This window comes from Zeus faber (genome assembly GCF_960531495.2).
Source record: "Zeus faber genome assembly, chromosome: 3".
Classification (NCBI taxonomy): Eukaryota; Metazoa; Chordata; class Actinopteri; order Zeiformes; family Zeidae; genus Zeus; species Zeus faber.
This window is the reverse complement of record NC_137190.1, coordinates 15,565,687-15,587,176: the sequence shown is the minus strand read 5'-3', so window position 1 is coordinate 15,587,176 and position 21,490 is coordinate 15,565,687. Positions and strand designations below refer to the sequence as shown.

General features: G+C 43.6%; 2 protein-coding genes across 2 annotated transcripts in view; one reads left to right on the top strand and one right to left on the bottom strand.

Annotated features, from left to right (window-relative positions):
* The first annotated feature begins 153 nt into the window (after positions 1–153).
* Positions 154–10,239, top strand: ppm1g (protein phosphatase, Mg2+/Mn2+ dependent, 1G). Its single transcript, XM_079998062.1, has 14 exons — positions 154–242; positions 514–650; positions 1,799–1,868; positions 2,246–2,331; positions 2,489–2,618; positions 3,330–3,441; positions 3,958–4,154; positions 4,740–4,915; positions 5,430–5,564; positions 5,852–5,954; positions 6,465–6,596; positions 6,920–7,049; positions 7,131–7,230; positions 8,141–10,239. Exons 2-14 carry the CDS (start codon positions 540–542, stop codon positions 8,357–8,359), a joined length of 1,701 nt encoding a protein of 566 aa, XP_079854188.1. The 5' UTR covers positions 154–242; positions 514–539; the 3' UTR covers positions 8,360–10,239.
* A 10,129-nt stretch (positions 10,240–20,368) lies between these two features.
* Positions 20,369–21,490, bottom strand: part of rhoua (ras homolog family member Ua) — a 3,446-nt gene continuing 2,324 nt past the window's right edge. Inside the window, exons 3-4 of the mRNA XM_079997856.1 lie at positions 21,030–21,218; positions 20,369–20,895 (exon numbers count right to left, since the gene is read on the bottom strand). Of these exons, the coding sequence (XP_079853982.1) occupies positions 20,614–20,895; positions 21,030–21,218 (471 nt within the window). The 3' untranslated portion in view covers positions 20,369–20,613. The remainder of the gene's footprint in view (positions 20,896–21,029; positions 21,219–21,490) is intronic.

Here is a 21,490-nt window from a genome sequence, read left to right as displayed (position 1 = left end):
CGGCGCTGGCCCCTCCGCAAATCCACCATGAGAAGAAGAATCGCGTCGTTCAAGGTTGGCGCGCGGCACGACGTTACGTACGACGTGCCTCCCAGCGGACATGCGCACGGAAGCGCTTCCGGTTTCGCTCTCCGGCTTCTTTTCCAGCGGACTGTTGATAGCGGCGCACTCTACACGTGTAGCGTTTGAAGCCTCCACCTCGGGATACAGTTATTATATGCTGCCGCTGGTTTGATAGACAGGTAATGGAGTAGACGGCTGTTGATGTTTAGGGAATCGGTGCCTCACTTGCTTGTGGGGCAGAGGTGACGGAGCTTTAGCCGGGTTTCCAGAGTTAGCATGTCGCGGTTAGCCCGCCACTGTGTCCCCTCTGTTGTGTTGCTAATGTTAGCATGCTAGCACCAGTACCGGACTAAGGCGGCTTAGCCTAAAGGGAATGGCTGTTTAGCTTTGCGTGGGGCCCCTGAATGAAAATAGCACACATATACTTTTTTTCTCACATCGTCCTGACAGATTGAACGCCGCAGAAGCCGACCACCATGGGGGCCTATTTGTCACAACCCAACACGACAAAGAGCTCTTCCGGTGGCGGCAACAGCAGCATGAGCTACGGCTTCTCTGCCATGCAGGGGTGGCGGGTCTCGATGGAGGTGAGGCGGTAAAACGGTTCAGCCGTTTAGTGACGATCAAATGGCTTGATCTCCGACTTTCACCATGTACACACTTACCTGTCCCTGCTACATTCCGGTGCCTTCATCCTTTCTTCTCCACTGTTAAAATATATATTTTTTTAATAATCAGTACCTTTTGCACACTCTACCTCTTTCAATATAATACTGCCAATTAATGTTCTTTTTACAGATCCTACCTAGTGTATGTAAATAATTTTCTGAAATTATTTATCTTAAAATGTACAAAACGTTTACATTTGACTGTTTTTCTTGTCAATGACAACCAAATTACATACAGAAGAGAGTCAAATTCCTTATGTGGTAGAAGCATCACTGGTCAATAAAGCCTGCATTCTGATGCACACGCTAAACACCAATACCAACTTGGGAAGAAGGAGCAGAGTCAAATGTGCAAGCTGTGCAGACAGTTTCATTTAGCAGCAATATATTTGCCAGTGTCTCAGGGTGGTGACAGTAGCTGTAATGGTAAGGGATTTGGTTGATCATGACACCTTTCAGTCTCCCAATTGTTATGTTTGTGTACTTGTAGCAGCTAAACTTGAGCATCGGCTACTGTGTTTTTTTCTGTTTTTTTTTTTTGGTTGTTTTTATCAGTACGGATCATAATGTAGTCAGTAGGGCTGTACCCAATTTAGAATTTTGTCAATCAGATTCGGCTGTTCTATGCGAATAATCACCGGTTGGGGTAGAAGCAGGCCGGGCCAGTTCAGTTTGTCCTATAGGCAAGATAGACGGCTGCCTAGGGCGGCATCCCGAGGGTGGGTGAGAGGGAGCGATCGAGGCACATTTTGCACACCTGTCTCCCTCTCCAACTGTACAACTGATGCGCGCACCAGAACAATGTTATTATTTTATGCCTCTCATCAATCATCCTCTCTCCATGCGTTATGCGTAGAAAATAATCTTTACCAGTCGTGCCCTGTCCCCACACTGTTTTTAATTGTTTTATTTGGTGGAACGGGGCACGGCTCTCCGTGTTGCTCTCCACCATTGGGGCAAGCGCCATTGATGGTGTCAAGGTCCGTGTCTAGACAATTCACACATATAATAATATATTTATGATTCATAACCTGGCATGTATGTGTGATTCTCTTGCTGTTTGATAGGATGCTCACAACTGTATTCCAGAGCTCGACAATGAGACGGCCATGTTTTCGGTGTATGACGGACATGGAGGTAGCACACAAAGCATTGCAGCATTACATTCGTCAAGACATGCTCCAGATATGTTGTGTTTATCTTTATTGTCCACTTACCTATGATGTTGCCGATCAAATTGTAAGCTTTTCAATTAATCCAATCTTTGCTTGTCTGTAATAACCATTATTTACCCTTATTTACTGAATTTTAACCCCCCAAACATTTTTATTAAATAGATTATATTTTTTACCTAATTCTTACAACTCCAATGTCTGAAGGGAATGATGAACTCAGAAAACTCTATGGCCATAACAAGCATATTAATCAAATGGTGTTATCCTCTATTCATTTCAACAAGTAATATTCCTGTGTACATTTGGCAAATAAAGAGATACTGATTATTTCATGTTTAGGTGAGGAGGTGGCTCTGTACTGTTCCAAATACCTTCCCGATACCATCAAGGAGCAGAAGACATATAAAGATGGCAAACTGCAGAAGGTGAAAAACAGTCCAGTGCATGATGAGTTTGAAATTCCACAATGGCAACATGTAGACATGCATTGTTGGATCTCCTTCCATTCATTCTAAAGAATGGACCAGAAGATATTTAAGTTTTCTTGCAAGCATATATACATTTTCTGTGTGATCCTTCCAGGCTCTGGAGGATGCCTTCCTAGCCATTGACAGCAGAATGACCACGGAAGAAGTCATCAAAGAATTGGTGCAGATTGCTGGTCGGCCAACAGAGGAGCCGCCCAGTGAGAAGGTGGCAGAGGAGGATGACTGTGAGTGGAACCATACACTGTTGACTGTAGTTATTTGCGGGGCACCCTTTCCATTCAGGATTGCATTTTTGTATTTAGTCTCCATGTACTATACCTCCGTCAGACCTGCTTCAATGGTTTATCTGATAATTAAAGATTCTTCTTCTTCTATATCTCAGAAGTTCTAGGCCACACTTTAGAGCCAATCTCAGCACAGAGCATTTAGTGCAGTTTAACAACCCTGCTCTGCTTTTCTGCGCGTCTCCAGCCATGCTCTACTTCTTTGTTGTTTCAGTAAAATGGGAGACAAGGAAGCAGGGCGTGATATTGGCCACTAAAAACCGTGTTTTGCAATACTGGTTGTCTATCCATTACAAGCAAGTGTAAAGATAACTGTTAATGATAAATGTTTTAATTACAGCAGTGGGATTATTGTTTTGTTTTTTTTAAGCTGATGTCAAACGTTATTAGTCTCATTTCATAGCAAGATACATCTATACTGAGAGCCGGGGGGGTTATTGAGGGCAACTACTGGTCAATTTCAGAGTTCAGGAGGCCCGATTTCCCCCCACCCCCACCCCCGCAGGAAAAAGTTGAGAGCACCAGTTCAGTATCAGAGCACCATGGTCAACACTAGTCCTGGTCTTAAGGACTTGTGGCAAACACTTGGATGTCTTTTTGTGTTTCTAACTTTTCAATACAAATTCTTGTCTTTCCTCTCCTGTCCTCTAGTGGACACGGAGGAAGCTGCTCTGCTCCATGAGGAGGCCACCATGACCATCGAGGAGTTGCTGGTGCGCTATGGCCAGAACCTCAACACAGCCAAACATGCAGCTGCACTCAGGTGATCCATTTGATACAGTGTCTGGCCTTGCTAATATTTTTGTTATGCTACCACCCCTTTTTGTGTTTAGCAATAGGTATGTGAAATATTGGAATATGCGCTGCAATTAACCCCTATTCTAAAATAAAAGTTTGGTCCATTTCATTTCCTTTCATCTGGACTGTCCTCTGTACATTCAAGAGGTTTATTTGTCACAAACATATACATACTTTCATACATATATGCAGTGAAATGTGAAATGGTGTCATTTGCATGTATTTTAGGGACATTTTCAGTCTTTACTTAAAGATATTACTTTAGAAATTAATGATTATTTAACACTACAGTTTGGATCTGTGCCATTTATATATTAAAAAAAAAAAGGGTTACGGTCGTGTAGTTTAAACAAGAGATGCAGAGATACGGTTATCTGGTCTGATACTGTGTTGATATGATCATAAAATTAGGCGGTCTTGTTAATCATTTTTCTTTTCATATTTTTCCATTGATTTATTCACACTGCTGTATTCACAATAGTGCTGCAGCCAAGAAGGCCTGCCCACATACTGAAGCCCCAGCTGACAAGGTGGAGGGTGGAGAAAAGAAGGAAAGTTTGAACGGAGAGGTTGAAGAGGAGAGCAACGGGAAGGCCAAGGCAGGAGGAGAAGGAGCAGCAGGAGGCTCCAAACTGCGAGCCTGTCGGAAAATGGGGGGAGGTGGTGGCTCTCCCTCAGGTGTGAAAGTTAATGTTATATTCTTATTTTATACAAATGCCAAGCTTTTCAGAAGTGTCATTTATAGGCCTCCCCACCACGGACGAAAAGGATTTGTATTAAAAAAGCATTGGATTAGATCTACAGAACAACTTTTTTTTTTATTATTATAAAAAATTTAGTGGATTGCAGTTTAATTTCAGTTCACGCTGGTTACTCTCCCCAAATTGTTAAATTTCTCTGCTTACGCTTCCTAATTTATCTAACAAATCAAGGAAAGGCATTTCACTGCGCGTGTGCCTGTGAGTGACTAATAAACCTCTTGAATCTTGAACAAATATAAATTTTATTTATTTGAGTTCATTTTACTTGGCTGTCACTTCAATGTGTTAAAACTTGTTTTGCTATAATTTATCTGCTCTGTTGAAAATTAGCTTGACGAGTAAGCATTTCAGTGCTGACATGACACTTGCTGTAATGCTATGCTTTAACAAATAAAACTTTGAAACGGTTGGTTAAGTGCTCTGCAGCAGATATAGAATAATTAAGTTCTGATCTCACACATTCTTCAACCCACTTTGTCTTTTTCTGCCGCTCTCTTCTCAGACTGCGGGGGTTCGGGGGACTCCAGCGGAGGAGAGAAGGCTGCCAAGGCGGAAGGGGACGCTGGCCCCTCCTGCTCCTCCTCCTCGGCTCAGGCGGCGGGAGACGCAAAATCCCGCTTCTTTGACGACAGCGAGGAGTCGGAGGAGGGAGAGGAGGAGGAAGGCAGCGATGAAGAGGTGAGTGTGTGCGCAATGGACTGGAGAGCCTCACAGCTTCCTGGGTTGTATTTGATAAAACAGGTTTGGTGTTCATTTCGGGGCGGGTACGCTTGACATTTTGCCGCTGAATGTATTGGGAAACACAAAATAATATATCATTCCTGCCTGCGTCTGTCTGGGTCACAGTTTTCCTATTTGAATTAAATTTCTTTAACAGCAGTGATATATTTAGAAGAAAATGACTAACATTTGATCTCATGCATATTATGTCTTGTATTTACAGTATTTATATATATATTCATTAAATGGGACAAAACAATTACACATTTGCCAAACAGTGAATTTCAATTGCAACACCCCAGTTGACTAATACAATTGAAGGTGTTGTTGCCGGAAAGTTGTCTTCATCTCTGAGCAGAGTTTAATTCTTTGTCCCCGCCATCAGTTTTGGTAGCCATAGCAGAACCCTGTGCATATAGGAACAACTCTTTCAAACGTGCTGGGCTCACATAAAGGTGCTTGTTAATGTCAGGATGGCAGTGAGGAGGAGGAGGAGGAGGGTGACAGCAGTGATCTGGAAGAAGAGGAGGACACGGAAGAGGGCGAGGATTCGGAGGATGAAGATGAAGAGGAAACTTGTCTTCCGGGGATGGACGGAAAAGAGGAGGCAAGTGAAAGGAGTGCTGTTGTATGTGTCTAAACCGGAGCCAAATGCCTACTAATAATTGACTAATTCCTGTTTATGGATATGTGTGTCATACGTTTCTATGCATTATGGTTGCATTCAGCTTTTTACAGTGAAAGAGAACCTGTTACGTTACATTACGGGATTAGCAATCGCATTTAATTTATGCAGAGGTACAACCTGGAGTAAGGTTGTGAGTTTTATTTGAAGTCGACCCGTGTTGCTTTTAATGTGCTTTTGAACTCCTCCGTGTGTGTTTGTCCACGCAGCCCGGATCAGACAGTGGTACCACCGCCGTAGTGGCTCTGATCAGAGGGAAACAGTTAATTGTGGCCAACACCGGAGACTCTCGCTGTGTGGTTTCAGAGCGTGGTGAGTTCAAACCACTACCCCTTTTTGATTGTTTGCATCAATGATTCTCTTGGTTTTTTTTTTATTTGAGGTGTGTGTACAGCCGAGACAGGGAAACATGGCTAAGTGGGGATGGAGAGCGACTCTTAATTCCTGTTTGACGTGCATATTTTTTCAGTTTATAGAGATTGTGAGCGACAAACCGATTGTATGATCACATACTGTCGTGATAATGATAAGATGATAATGGTACAATTCATGTAATCAAGAATAATTTTCAATTTATCTATATGATTCTCAAGGTTTAACTAAATATTTGTCAGTTTAATATTGAATAATAAACTCAAGTACATCAGTGGAAAAACCCCGGATGGAATAGAATAATGTTCTTTGGCACAACAGGTTGATGAATGTAACATGTTTTGAGTTACAACTGGATGGTTTTCTATTATCAATTGATGAATTACTGTAAGTTTAATTTAAAAAAAGAATGTACATTTATTTGGCTGATCCTCTCCTATATGACTGTAGGAAAGGCAGTAGACATGTCATACGACCACAAGCCAGAGGACGAGCTGGAGCTGGCTCGCATCAAAAACGCAGGAGGGAAGGTCACGATGGACGGACGTGTCAATGGAGGACTCAACCTCTCAAGGGCCATTGGTACAATTGAACATCGTCTATATATATCAAGATTGCGTCCATTACATTAAGATTTTATATAGGAAAGAGTGCTTTGTACTATAAGAGTTTTTCAGCCATCTATAATATTTCTTATGCTAAATGATGACTGATGATTCAACCAAGAATTTGAAATAAAAACTTTAATTCAAGTGTCATTTGGGGAAATTGATCCAGACTGCTGATATAAACATGTCTCTAAATATTTCATTCTTTATTTTATAGTAAAAAAACTAATGAAATCTATGACGTAGCCCAGGTTGGACCAGAGGAACAGTCTGCTAACATCATCTCCCCCTCCTCAGGTGACCATTTCTATAAGAGGAACAAGGCTCTGCCTCCGGAGGAGCAGATGATCTCGGCGTTGCCGGATGTTAAAGTTTTGACACTCAACGAGGACCATGACTTCATGGTCATTGCCTGTGATGGAATCTGGTGCGTATTTCTTCGTATAAAGAGCTGATTTGCCTTGTTCACAGTTTTGAGTTTTAAACGCCATGATGTGTCTGTCTACAGGAATGTGTTGAGCAGCCAGGAAGTCGTGGACTTCATCAATGAAAGGATTAAACCGGACCAGAACGGCAAAGCCAGACCCCTCACTGCTATAGTGGAAGAGGTGAGCGCTGATTTTCAGAACACTGGTCAAGAATATAAAGCACTGAAAATCGAACCTATGTGTAATTTGGGCTCAAAAACATAGTTTTGGGGATTGCACAAACATTTAATACTTTTATTTTATTTATTTATCTATTTTCTCCTTTCAAATTTCTGATTGTTGCTTCAATCGCTATAATGCGAATCATTTAATTGTCACAATTAAACAGAGGACAAAAATTCCACTGCAAAGTGTTGTATCGGTCACATTCAATATGAATTATGTAAAATGCTCCTTTTTTCATTTTATTTTTTTTATTTTTACATTAATTGAATCCCCTGTAATTATTTTCATTTGGGGAGGTGAAGATTGTCTCAGTTACTCAATCGAAACTTAAAAGAGTTTTTGGGCTTCTTGCTAGGCTGCTTGAGTTGAGTGACTCATGGCTCCTCTTTTTTTGAGGATCGAGATTCAGACTCTGAAGGCCTGTGCCTGGCTGCAGTTAAAGCCACAACAGTCTTTTTAGTGATTTCTTTCTTTGTACACAAGTTGTTCGAGGCTTGCTTCACTACTCCGCACCAAATTAATATAACTTGTGATAAATGAGGATCAAAGATTGGCTACTTCTGGATGCTTTTGGGTTAAAATGACCATGTTGTGTAATCTGTAGAGGCTGATAAAATAAATCACTAGTACATCATCTTCATACAAACCAGAGTTCAAAGAAATAACCATGCTCAACACATCAATGTATAATTTACTGTTTTTCCACAATCGAGTCTCTACTTAACCTGTATTTGCTGGAGGGGAGTGAGTTAATAACCCCCAGAAATGTGATTAACTGCAATAAAAAAATATTATAAAGCCTTTGACAGCACTAATAGTAAAACAAAATGGTCACTGTTGCTAACCCAGCGTGTCGTCCTGGCAGCTACTGGACCACTGTTTGGCCCCCGACACATCTGGAGACGGGACAGGGTGTGACAACATGACCTGCATGATCATCACGTTCCGGCCACATCCCTGCTCCGAGCCCAGTCAGTCGGATGACACGAAGAAGAGGAAGAAGCAGCAGCAGCAGGAGGAAGAGGAGGAGGGCGCCGAACCGGAGAAGAACGGCGGCAACAGCAAAAAGGCAAAAAGTGACTAATGGAGAAAACGCAAGGCCGTGGTGCATCAAAGACTGATTCCTTCCCCGAAAGTAAAGTCTTTGCCAGGCAAGGGACGAATCCACCCCATAACCAAATTTCCGTGTACTATTCCAAGAAGCAAACATTTAATTTAATGGAGGAGGTGAATATAATTTTGTTTCTGATCACTTTCCTTTATGGTGGATTCTCACATTTTCTCACGCCCCTTTTTTGTTTTTGAAAAGAAAAGTCGTCTTAACAATTCAGCCAATCCCCGTCTCTCAAGCCGACCACAGCAGCACACTGTGTGTGACGAGCTAAAACCACAATTCAAACAACAACAACCTTTGAGCCCTTCATATATACAACAGATTGTTCAGACGCCTGATTCTAGCTGAGCACAGAATTTGATTTTTTTGATAATTATTGAAATCATTTTTCCGTGCGACTGTTTCAAAGGTTGTCAGTGGGGAACATTAAGGGGGGGTTACATTTAAAGGACCACAGATCCGTTTATCTTCTGCATCGGCTCCTTCTGGAGAAGCTGCACCACTTTCCTCGCCCGACCTGTTTCAATTTGCTTCAGTAACGGTGCCGCAAGAAAGGTTCAATAAATTTTAACCGATTAATTGTTTTCTACTGCTCTACATCCCTCTCGGATTCAGTCCAAACCTCTGCAACGGCTGGGGGAAAAAATCCGTCGTGAACATTTGATTACATTTAAAGTGCTTTATAAATTGAGTGCACCAATGCAATAACACCTTGCGCTCATGCTCTCCAGAGCAGATTTCCCACCCTGGTTTGTGGGGGGCACAGTTATTTTGAGTGCACGTCATCAACCGCTTTGTTCTAAAGGAGTTAATGACATTTTTTTATTTTTTTGAGTGGTAGTGCTGCCATTTGTAGGCTTATTTTGATAAGCACATGTTTTGGCAAGCGACAATTCCGAAGTGTCCGATTTTTCCTTTTTTGGTGTGTATCATGGCGTTGGGGTTAAGGCTTGATGAGCGTAACACCTTTCTCTTACAATATACTTCTGAAATTATGCTTCTCCAGTCTTTTGTGCATCGACACACCCCCCGTGAATGTCGCCGTAGCCTGACATGACAAAGTAGTTGCTATTTCTTCAGAACAAGCATGTTTATTTTGGAGGCTTGGAGCAGCAAGCCCATCATCACTTATTCCCCCTGCTTTCCCCTCCATCAAAGGCACCACCGCTCTTTTGTGTCCGGTTTGATCTCCAGAAACGTCATTTGAGTAAAGGGTAATTCCACTCAAAATATCGCTCTTTATTTTGTTTGTTCTTTTTTTTTTTTTTTCTTTTTTTTTTGTTCCCACTTCAGTGCATTGTGCGTACTATTTCTATCATTCGCATATTTTGATGATTTCTAATTCTGCATTTTGAGTTTGACATTTGACTTTCTTTTTTTTTTCTTTTTTTCTTTTTTTTCTCGAGTGGGTCAACCCTGTAGAGTATACCTTAGGAGCAGCGTTTTCTTTCTTTGCTTAAGGGCCATTTAAACCTTGCTATGTGTAATTCAGTTTCCCTTGTGCTCTTATCACCATTTCCCTTTTCTGTATATAGTTTTTCAATACTTGTAATTGAAGAAAAACGAAACACATTTCCTTTGTAATTGTGATTTAATGTGACATTTGGTGCATTCTCTTTTGACACCACTACACACAAATACATTTTTTTACATAAAGAGACTGCTAAGGTCCTGTCTGCTCAATTGATGTCTTTTGCAGAGTTTGGTTTGTTTTCAATGCAGTTATAAGTCAGACGTACAAATAAGTACCTTATTTTATGGATCGGGTGTAGTATAGTTCATTTCATTAAGAAGATGGTCACTATCTCCCTACGTTAACGGTTTCCATAATTTCAAGTTTCCCCAAGTGTCATAATCAAAGCAGCTGGAACAAATAACTAATTTACTAACTATAATTATGTTATAACACACAACCTCTGATTGTCTAAGTCTGAATATATGCTCAGACTAATGAATTGCTCACAAATTACAAAAGCAATTAAATTGGATGAAAAACCTTTTGTGACTTGCATAGACAAAATAATGAATGCAAATTTAACCAAAAAACCTGGTTTTGTAGGGCATACAGATATTTAAATATTACTAACTTTAATCTACAACAATTTTAAAGGAGGAAAAGTAATTTTATTTTTATTTTTTTGTTTGTATGCAACACTCATGTTTGAAGTATTGAACATTGTGCTCACAGAGACAAACAGTAGATGGCAGCAAACATTTATTTTTACTGCTTATACTTTTGTCAATATTAGTCAGAGCGGTGGTGGAGAAGCTGCACCGTTAACATATCTGTTGAAGCAGCCTTGGAGAGAAGGCTGTTCCTGTCCACATCAAGCCTTTTACTGGAAGTTGTGCTGATCCCTACGGACAGCTGCATTTTCAGGAACAATAGAAAGAAACACAGGAAATACACTGTCCTTGGAACCTAAAAATGTAATGAATGTACACACATTTTCTTTAGCAGTCAGGATATACTGTATGCAGATGTGTCAAAGGTTATGAGTTTTATTTTTATTCTGACCGGCGTTCCCATAGGGTGTGGGGATAATGCCAACTCAATGGTGTGTTCCATCAAATTCAGCTCCTATTTTATGTTCCAAAATCTTGATAAAGCTTTCATAGTGCCCTTTTTGTATCACTTTTTCTAAAATTTGTCAAAATGAGGATGAGCTGAAAGACTGCCGACGTGTTTCCCTTCTGTCAATATTCAAACAATTTTCCATGATCACATTGTGAGGTTTCTGGGATCGTAGAAGTACAGTTTTTATAAACTCGACAGAGTGAAATACAGCCGAATCTAGTAGCAAGGAGCTTAATAGCGTCCGCGTACAGCTGTGGGGGTGGGGGTCAGTGGCTCTTCGACTTGACTGATGACTGGCGAGGGGAACGGCAGGAGGCCGGCTCGGCCTTTAGAGCCACATATAGCACATTGTGGAGGCAAAATGTCTCGGTCTGTCTCTGCTCGTGTGCGTGTTCACTATTCGGTGCTGTCGGGCCAATAAATCGCGTATAGAAAGCCGCACCACAATAGCAGGTTGTATCAAGACAGTGTAGGCATTCATTAAGCTCCCGAAACTGCTCTGACCCCGCTGCCCTCACACTGCACAGTTTAGCATTGTCCCAGAACTAACACACACACACACACACACCCACACATTCCAGTGGTCTCTCTCTCTCGCTCCCTTTTTTTTTTTTTTTTTTTGGTAAAAAGTAAAGAATGGCGCTGACTACGGCTTTTTCTGATGGCGCAGAAATTAAAAACCTTGATGGTGTTCTTAACAATGTTCTTTATGAATCCTAAAAAGTCTCATCTCTGTGTTGCACAAAGTGCTTTCTGAAACATAACTTCCATGCTGTTTTTTTTTTTTTGTGTGCTTTGTAGTATTTGCGGGGCCCTGCTGGCAGCAGCTACAGTAGTAGTAGGTTTTTGTTTTGTGATTTTTATTTTATTCTATTGTTCGTCATTGTTACTGCCGAGTGTTTTGGATGTGGGCTCCTGGGACTCCGGGGACGAATAAAGAACCCATCCATCCCTCCCTCCATCCATCCATTCATCCAGATGGAGCAGAGTAGCAAGCCTCCCTCCTTCCCGTCATCCCTGGGATAGTTGAAGCATTGCAGTGACTCCGTGGCCTCGATTTGAACCAAATGAAAACAGTGACGTAGCGCCCACCAGAGCAACACACACACACACACACACCAAATCAAATGCACTTCCACTACTAACTACTGTATCTCTTTCTCAATGACCACTGACATCTGTCTCTGCTCCCCTCTCTCTGCCTCCCTGTCCAGCTCTCTCACACACACACACACACACACACAGATAGAAACTGGTAGAAGATGTATGTTTGATATTGTGCACACACGAGATCAGCTGTAATACTTCTTGCAGGATAGTGCAGCTTATCAGTTTCAGATACATCCTTTGTGTGTGTGTGTGTGCGTGTGCGTGTGTGCGCACGCGCGCGCCGTTCTTATCAATGCCTGTTAGTCATTAACGTTGTGTCAAGCCGGACAGACGAACTGAGAGCTGCACAAAAACAGGAAAACTGCTCTCATCGCTTTTTCTCTCTCTCTCTCTCTCTAGTTCTCACTGAAACTCCCCCTCCCCCCCTTTCCAGTCTTTTATTTTCCTATCAACATGCCCCCCTCGCTCCTTCCTTCTATCTTTCTATCTTTTGCCTCCTTTCCTCATCTCCTCTCCTTCTCCCTCCTCTATTTACTTCCACCTTCCTTGTTCTTTCCTTTTGTTTTTTTGTGGTTATATATCTCTCTCTCTCTCTCTCTCTTCCTCCTCTTCCTGCCCTCTGCTGATCTCCACATCCTTTTATTTTATACTCTTCCTGTCGCTGCTGTATTTTTCTTTCGTCACCATTTGTTCTCGTTGCTCTTCCCTTGTATTAACTGGACTTTCCGTCTTTACTTTTTTTGTTTCTCGTCCATCATTTCACCTTCCTTCCTTCCACGCCCCAAAAGCCAACTTACCAGTAGCAGCTGAACAAACCTCGTCTCTGATCGAATAATCAATTGAATACGTCATGAATATTTAATCCTACTTCAACAGATTTTTGTTTTTTATTCCTTATTCCTGGTTAATAGCTGTGCTGTGATGGAGGCCACAGTAGGAAACAAACAAACATTAGTGCTTGGCGTCCAAATCCAATATTTTAAGGTTTGTTAATGGCTTTTTATTGCTTATTATGGCTCTGATTGTGTTTTTCTAATTTTCCAATCGAAATGTCTGAACGATGCCTGAATGGACCTGAACTCGGACACGACTTCACTTTTTATTGGACGGAATCTGACAACATGACACCGCTGCTCTCCACAACAGACCGTGTGAGGCAACGAAGTGACTTGAATAACAAAACCAACCCTGACGACTTGATTCAATTCCTTGTGGGGTTTTATTTTAAGACCGTGAAGATTTCACAGCAATCAGCTCTGGAACAAGTTATCTGTGTGTGTGTGTGTGTGCACGTGTGTGTGTGTCGGTATGCAAAGATCAAAGTGGAGTTCCAGAACACTTACATAATTCTACTTGTTTGGAACTGTATTTTGGATCAGCACCTTTCCAGAATGAAGTGTTCCTCTTATAGTGTGAGAAATAAGATAGGTTATATTTTATTCATGCAAATCGTTGTCTGCGTTGTAAAGAGTATCGTGTTTTTCACTTGTTCAGAAGAGCGTGTCCAGCCTTTAGGGTAAATGCCGAATAACGGTTAATATGGATGTTTCTTGCAATGTCTTGCAAAATCTAAAATAAACAAAAAACATCTATAAGGGGTCAGAGGTCAGGGTGTTGACGTGCAGAAAAAGGGGACGACTGTCAGGTCTGATGCCAAAGTACAAGCAACAGAGGGAAGTTATACAGCGAATTAAAGCTCATATCACGTCTTATGTCATTTGACCCCAAAATGCTGAAAAAAATCAGTTCTCTATTGCTGGAAATAGAATTTTAAAAAACTGTCTTTCTGGGTTTGTCTCAATTTGAAACTGCATCTGTTTTTGATATAACCTCAAAAAAAACCAAAAAAAAAACACTGAGTTGATAATATGCAACTGTCACCGATGGATTTTACTTCAAAATGAATTGAATAACCTTGCATCTTTTATGACAGAGATATGGGTTTTTGACGTACAACACGGTACTGGTGTCCCCCTGACAGGAATCATTTTGGGAGCTGTTTCCAAACCGCCCTGTGGTGTCACGTGCAGGGTCATATGATCTGATCCGATCCGATCCGATCTGATCTGAGTTCTCATCATTTAACCCAAAACGTACACCAGCTTCTCTTTACCAAACGTTGACGCATTCATACTTTTTTGGGGGGGTTGAGTAATGGAGTGCGACCTGGAAGATAAGGAGGGCGTGTAGGCCATCCCATAACATTATTCTTTGTTGTAACGCGCTCATCAAACCAATTTCTATGATCTAGCCACTTAAATGCTTATTACCACTTAAATTCAACTCTGATGAACTTAAACCACAATTTGTCAAACATTTATGAGGCTGTGACATGGCCCGGGATGGTGAGAAATACGAGGATAGAATATTCCGTGCACAGCCGTTCTCCTCCTGTTCGCTCAGAGATTCACATTCACTGATTGTGTTGCAGTCGTGACTTTGAACCTTTCACAATGAAAACAAGACCCCCCCCCCCAACCACCCCGTTCTCTCCACCCCCCCTCACATTTGTGTCAGCTCACAGTTGAAAAGACGAGAAATGTTCTGGCCAGATGCCACAAGCTCGGTCATTGGGAAGTGTGTGTGTGTGTGTGTGTGTGTGTCTCGCTCTCTCTCGCTGTGTGTGTGTGTGTGTGTCTCTCTCCCTCTCGCTGTGTGTATGTGTGTGTGCGTGTGTCTCTGTCTCGCTGTGTGTATGTGTGTGTGTGCGTGTGTCTGTCTCGCTGTGTGTATGTGTGTGTGCGTGTGTCTCTGTCTCGCTGTGTGTATGTGTGTCTATCTTGCTCTATGTGTCTGTCTCTCCCTCTCGCTGTGTGTGTGTATGCCTCTCTCTTGCTCTGTGTGTGTGTGTGTGTCTCTCTTGCTGTGTATGTGTGTGTGTGCGCGTGTGTCTCTCCTTCTCACGCTGTGTGTTTGTGTGTGTGTGTGCGTGTGTTTGGTGGCTGTGTGTGTTTGTGTGTGTCCGCGTGTGTCTCTCTCTCTCTCTTGCTGTGTGTATGTGTGTGTGTGTGTGTCTCTCCCTCTCTCGCTCTGTGTGTATGTGTGTGCGTGTGTCTCTGTCTCGCTGTGTTTGCGTGTGTCTCTTTCTCTCGCTGTGTGTGTGTGTGTGTATGTCTCTCTCTTGCTCTGTGTGTGTGTGTGTGTGTGTGTGTCTCTATTGTTGTGTATGTGTATGTGTGGGTGTGTGTCTCTCCTTCTCGCTCTGTGTTTGTGTCTGTATGTGTTTGTGTATGTGTGTGTGTGAGTGTGTCTCTCTCTCTCGCTGTGTGTATGTGTGTGTGTGTGTCTGTGTGTGTGTGTATCTCTCGCTCTGTATGTGTGTCTATGTCTCTCCCTCTCGCTGTGTGTGTGTGTGTGTGTGTGTGTGTGTACACACCAGCTGGTTACATCTGGTTTGGAGACATGTACAGTAGAGGCAGCTTTTCAAATATGTGTGTGTGTGTGTGTGTGTGTGTGTGTGTGTGTGTGTGTGTGTGTGTGTGTGTGTGTGTGTATTCCTCGATTCTTTCTTGGGGAGAGAGGGAGAGATAACACGGGCAAAAGAAGAAAAAAAAAAAAAAAGTCAAAGCAAAGAATGAGAATGACAGAGCGTGAGAGACGGAGAACAAGGTGGAAAAAACCCGGTCGGAGGATGGAGAGATTTGGACGGAAATGAAAGCGAACGGAAGTTTCCCTTCGCTCAGAAGAGACTCCCAAGCACCATGTCTTTCAAACAAACGCAACTCTGTCTGCGATCGATGTGATCTTTTTTAGTATGTTGTGTGTTCAGTCAGATGACACACACACACACATACACACACACACACACACACACACACGTGGATCTTGTTTTTGCGTGTCCATCTCTCCCTCTGTTTTTTCCGTGTGATAATACTTTTCAACAAATCATGACAACAGACATGTCAACTTGATACATAAAAAGTGGTGTGACCTTTGTGAAGTTGTTTTGACTGCTCTGATTGGTTGATAAGTCGTTTTGCATAAGAAAGGTTTCAGTCTGACAGTGTCATAAAGGAAACACCGGGTCAACAGTATTAACAGTTTAAGTCTGAAAAATGGAGCAAAATAACAAAACCAAACCAAAAAACAGCCGGTTAAAAACTCTGTGAGAATGGCCGGACAGAGTTTGGTCGGTGCGCGGTCCCTTCGCGAAGACCCCCCGAAGAGTAATCTGTAGGAGCCCAAAATCACAAGACAATCACATTGGAGCTGTTACATAACCGCGAGCCTCCTTCAGCTTTGTTCTGTCACTGATTTGGGAGAGAGAGAGAGAGAGAGAGAGCGAGAGAGCGAGAGAGCGAAAGAGAGAGAGAGAGAGAGAGAGAGATAGAAAGAGTGATCAGAGGAGGCGTGCTTCCGTTGCCCTGCCCATACAGTATGTTCCCTTGTGCCCGCTCTCAGTGCAGGGGCGGTCTGAGTGATTTGGAAGCCCCCTGGGGGCGGGAGCGATGTTTGAGCTCTTTTCTGTGAGCGAAGCCAAACGGGCATCGCTCCTCACTCGGTTAGAAGGAGACAATGGGACGTAAAAAATATGAAAGCCTTAAATACGATTTTAAATAACTGGAACGAAAAGAGCCGAGAGCCCCGAGTCCCAAACAGAGGCTGCGACATGCGAACCGCCGCAGTCACAAGTTCAAGTCCTGATTTTAGTCCCTGAATGAGAACTTGTTTGGAGCAGTGTTGAGGGGTTTGATGCCAGGTGAGCTTTTGAAAGACGGCAACACAAGTGCGCTGTTAAAAAGAGCCCGGAGGCCAATGCCGAGCATGGAGGCGACGCGGCGGGAACACATCCGCGGACGTCGGGCGGGTGACCGGTTTGACTCAATCTCCGCTTGAACCGTCACTTCACCAGGTCGCCTTCAAAAGGTCGCCTGGCATCGAACCCTCCAACACTGAAGTTCCCATCCAATCACTAATCTCTTTGAGCCACTGAGTCTTATGAGGCATGGTTGTCTAACCCTAACTTCGATGGAAAAATCTGTACTTTTACTCATTTTGGGGTGTAATGTTCATCACTAAGTCTGTCCACTACGTTCCTTTTCCCGCCGTGTCCGCTCTGTACGTTCTCCAATGGCCTTGTTTTTCTAATTAAAATATTCTGGGATACTTATGGAATGTGAATGATGCGCAGCGCCGATCGCTGGAGTGACGGAGGAAAAACTGTTTTTATGGAAGAAAAAACAAATCCACACATATCCACAGGGGCCCCGGCGATTGCCTTACTCTGGCATATGGAAAGAGCGCCCGCGTCACCGTGCTGCCGGTGCATCTCCTCCTTCCCTATGAGCGTCAGCTGAGCGCAGCGCGCCCGTCGCTTGGTTGGTTGATTTCGCCCGAAGTAAAATGCTGAGACTTTATTATTCAAGCAAGAAAATGCCTTTTCAGCTTGTTTAATGTGAACAACGGCGTTGACAGGAGGTTTACAGCGCCTTGCATACCCTGCCGGCATCCTGGCCCTGCCAGAAAGAAGCTCATGCATTCCTGCTACAAGTGTTGTAAAAGTGTGGTTCTTACTTGAAATCTATGAGAACAATCACATATAGAATCTATAATCCATATATTTGGAGAGGGAGAAAGAGAGGGAGTGGAACAGCAATGACTCATGTTGCAGCTGCGATAGTGAGTCATTCGTTTGCTTTACTATTAGTAGAGTGTGTCCTCAAAGTTTTCAAAGCAACGTGATTCAAAGTAACATGGAGTTCCCATTTGCAGCGCGTCGAAAAACACTCCCGAAAACTTAAGAACAGTTCTGGTGCTCACCCGCTGCAAAGCTCCGCGGAGGCGGAGGGCGTATTTGTTGTTCGAAGCTGAACGCGCTGTTCTCTTCGGGGGTGGGGGACCTGGGTTATCTGGTTATCTTGACAGAAAAGCAAATATTTTACCATGAAAATGTCTTTGCAGATAGGTGAGGCCGCCAGTTCATCTTTATTATCCACCCCCGAGACGTCCGACTCAGCCTTCGGCTTTTATCGCTCAATCCTGTCAGCGTCCAATTCTGCTTCGCCCAGAATCATTCGCTTTCAGGGAGCGACTCCTCCGACATAGCAGAGCCGGTCATCTCACATACGATGCATAACACGTTGCTGTTCATCAAAACAAACCCTCTGACAGCCACGGGGTGAAATATACACCATCGGATTCCCCCCCCTCATGTCAACACAGCTCAATACATGCGGTGTGAATTCAAAACCACGCTTGAAACAGTCTCATCCGTTAAATCCGCTGATTAAAGGCAACTTCACACCCGACACGTTGACCAGAGTGAGGATCCGTGCCCTTTAGCCCACTTGTATCCACCGCCGCCGCCGCCGCCGCCGCGGTGGACACACTCAAACACATATCACACGCCCACGCGCAAAGACAAGCACTTTATTATGCATCTGCCTGACTCAGAAACAATGTATTTGCGAGATCACGAGTCAGAACTGAACACAAGCAGCTCATTCACCCGTCCGCGGAACATCCTCCGCGGCGAAAAAAAAAAAAAAAAACACACGAACGTCCACCTCCAAGCCCCGAGGACACTGCGTCGGGACTTTCCTCTCACCCTTCCATCGGCTCGGGATGAATAATAATATTCCATTGGTGAGCACTGGTGTTAATAGTAATCACCAAAAAGTAACTTATTAATCAGTAAAAAGTGACCGGTTGAGAAGATTCCCATTTCACTTTATTTACGGTGAAAAAGTATTTGTTGTTTTTTTTATCTCCGATTGTAAAAAGAGCAGGTTTTGTTGATCCCCTCCTTCCCCCCCGTGACATTTGATCATGATCTCCTTAAAGCCCATGAGAGCTCTTCCCTTGATCCCCGTTTTACCTTTCACCTGTTGATTTGTTTGGTTTAACTCATCTGTTTCTCAACTCAACTCAGTTCCTCTTTCGACAAACATCGTGACCGAACTGTTGTCTGATTCTGGATCGGGAAAAAAAACAACACTTTCTTTTCAACCTTCTATTCTCTTTCATAGCACTTTCGCAGCGACCGCGAGTCTTTCCTGAAGAGGAAATACGACATTCAGGAGCCACTGAGCCCCCCGTGTCCGAGCCCAGGCAGTAAATCCACATCCCCGAAGGTCATCAGGGAGTCACAGGTTCTGATGAATCATTTGTATATTAAGTGAAACGCGACACCCGCCGAGAGCCCGTGATGACAGCTGCCGCGCTCGCCGGGATAGAAGGGTTCTGGGAAGGCTGTCATTGTCTGAAGAGCAGGAAGATGCGCTTTGGAGAAATTAAATTCATTCATAAATTAATCGTTAATTCAGTTTGAAATGGACTTTACTGAATACATACGTAGAAAAAAAAAAAAATAATAAAACATGATATTTATTACTTTCAAGGATAACCATGAAGTTTGGTGAGGATGCTGGCATAATGACTTCAGCCGATAAAATTTTGAAAATGTACGACTATATGTCGCTCATCGTGTGCCATTCTTATTTTATTTTGTGCAGGAGATATAAGCTGTGACGGAAACGGAGAGAGGACGGCAGAGGAAACTCCCGCGGGATCTAAGGCGGCAGGGACCCTGAGGCAGAGACGGTGGTGACGTCTAACAACCTTGTGCTTTGACAACAAAAAATAATCAAAATGTATTCTGGTTTTGTAAACACCCGGACTAAAGTTCAAATCAAGTCAGAGTGCAATGTTCTAACTCCTGAGGAGGAAACATTATTTTCTTCGCCATGGCAACTAACTCGTACACTGGACCGGCAAACCGTGGCGATCGGGTCGAACCCGTGATTTATAAAGACAGAACGGGAGCTTCAGCCGCATGACCCGGGACACGCCGACGTCTTCGTCTTCGCCGTGACGGACCGCCGTGGTTCGGAGGTTTGACCCGGTGAGATGAGTCCGGGAGACGTTAAATCCAGACAGGAAGTGATGCTCATCTCTGCTTCGGAAACCGAGGAAAACTAAACCCAGGTAGCGAGCGAGCGACACCTCTGTATAGGATTAAAAGGTTTGATCATGGCCGCAAGCAGTGTTACGCCTGGATCCCCAGACGCTCTCGTTCCATTCCAAGCTACAGACCATAATAGTACAGTATCCACTAGGAAGGGGGAGGTTTTTTGCTCAGGACTTTGATAAAAAAAAAACAAAAAAAAAAAAAACAACAACAAAAAAAAAAGATTCACGTTTCAGTCCTGTTGTGCAGCTCCATTGTCGACTACACAGCAGCACCTCCTGCGCTCGAGCAGGAACCAGGCTATAATGTTTTTAAATCCATGATTAAAAAAAAGACCCAAACTGGGTTTAAATCCAAGAAGGATCCCGGGTATATCGGTAAATATCTCTAGACAAAAAAAAAAAATATATATATATATATATATATATATGCTCAAATCAGGCCGGGCTCAGTAGTAGATTCCATCCGGGGCAATATAAAATATAGTAGAAAAAGGAAGCGGGTGTTGAATGAAAGTAAAGACCCGGTCAGTGAGGAGGCAAAGGTTCCACTTGATTCTAATCAGACCCCAGTGTTAAAACGGTTTCATCGCCGGGGTCCCGGATCTGTGCCGGACCCCACGCCCCTTCAGGCCACACAGCAGTACCTCTTCCACCACGACTTGGACAGATTCTTCATCTTGTCCGGTGTTTGTCTCGGCTGTCGTCTTTTGGGTTTCCCCCCGAGGGACTTGTCGGGGCCGCAGCTCTGCAGGCTGGACAGTATGGCTGCGTCAAACACCTCCTTCAGGTTCTTCTGCGTCAGGGAGGAGCACTCCATGTACGCCACGGCGCCGATCTCCATCGCGCAGGCCCTGGCGTCCCTCGGGTCCACGGGACGCTCCCGGTACTTGGCCAGCTCGATCAGGATCTGGAGGGAGTCAATTCGGTCACTTTGGGGGCCATTCGTCACACTTAGATGACACCGATGAATGAAACAACCCATAATGAAATAGAATAAAAAAAAAAAAAAAACACTTAGTCTGGTTTAGTCCGTGGTTTCACCTTAACATCTTCTCTCAGGTCGCACTGCGTGCCGACAAGGACGAGTGGGGCCAGGGGTGCGTGTCTGCGGATCTCCGGAACCCACTTTTCGGGGACGTTCTGGAAGGAAGCGGGGCTGACCACACTGAAGCACAGCAGGAAGACGTCGGTGTTTGTGTAGCAGAGCGGGCGCAGCTTGTCAAACTCATCCTGGGACGGAGTCAGACGGTGAGAGAGAGAGAGAGAGAGAGAGAGAGAGAGAGAGAGAGAGAGAGAGAGGAAGAGGGAAAGCAAGAACTTCTCTTATAATGTCAAATACAAAGACGCGTGTGGCTGTATTGTGTGCTTCCCATTTCAAAAATTAGATTTTACCGTTTTTTTGTCTTTTTTAAGGCTTAAACATTTGCCCCATTGGACGAGACATTCAAGCACAGGTTGTGCTTTGAACAGAAATGGTGATCGTGATCGTGGCAACCAACCTT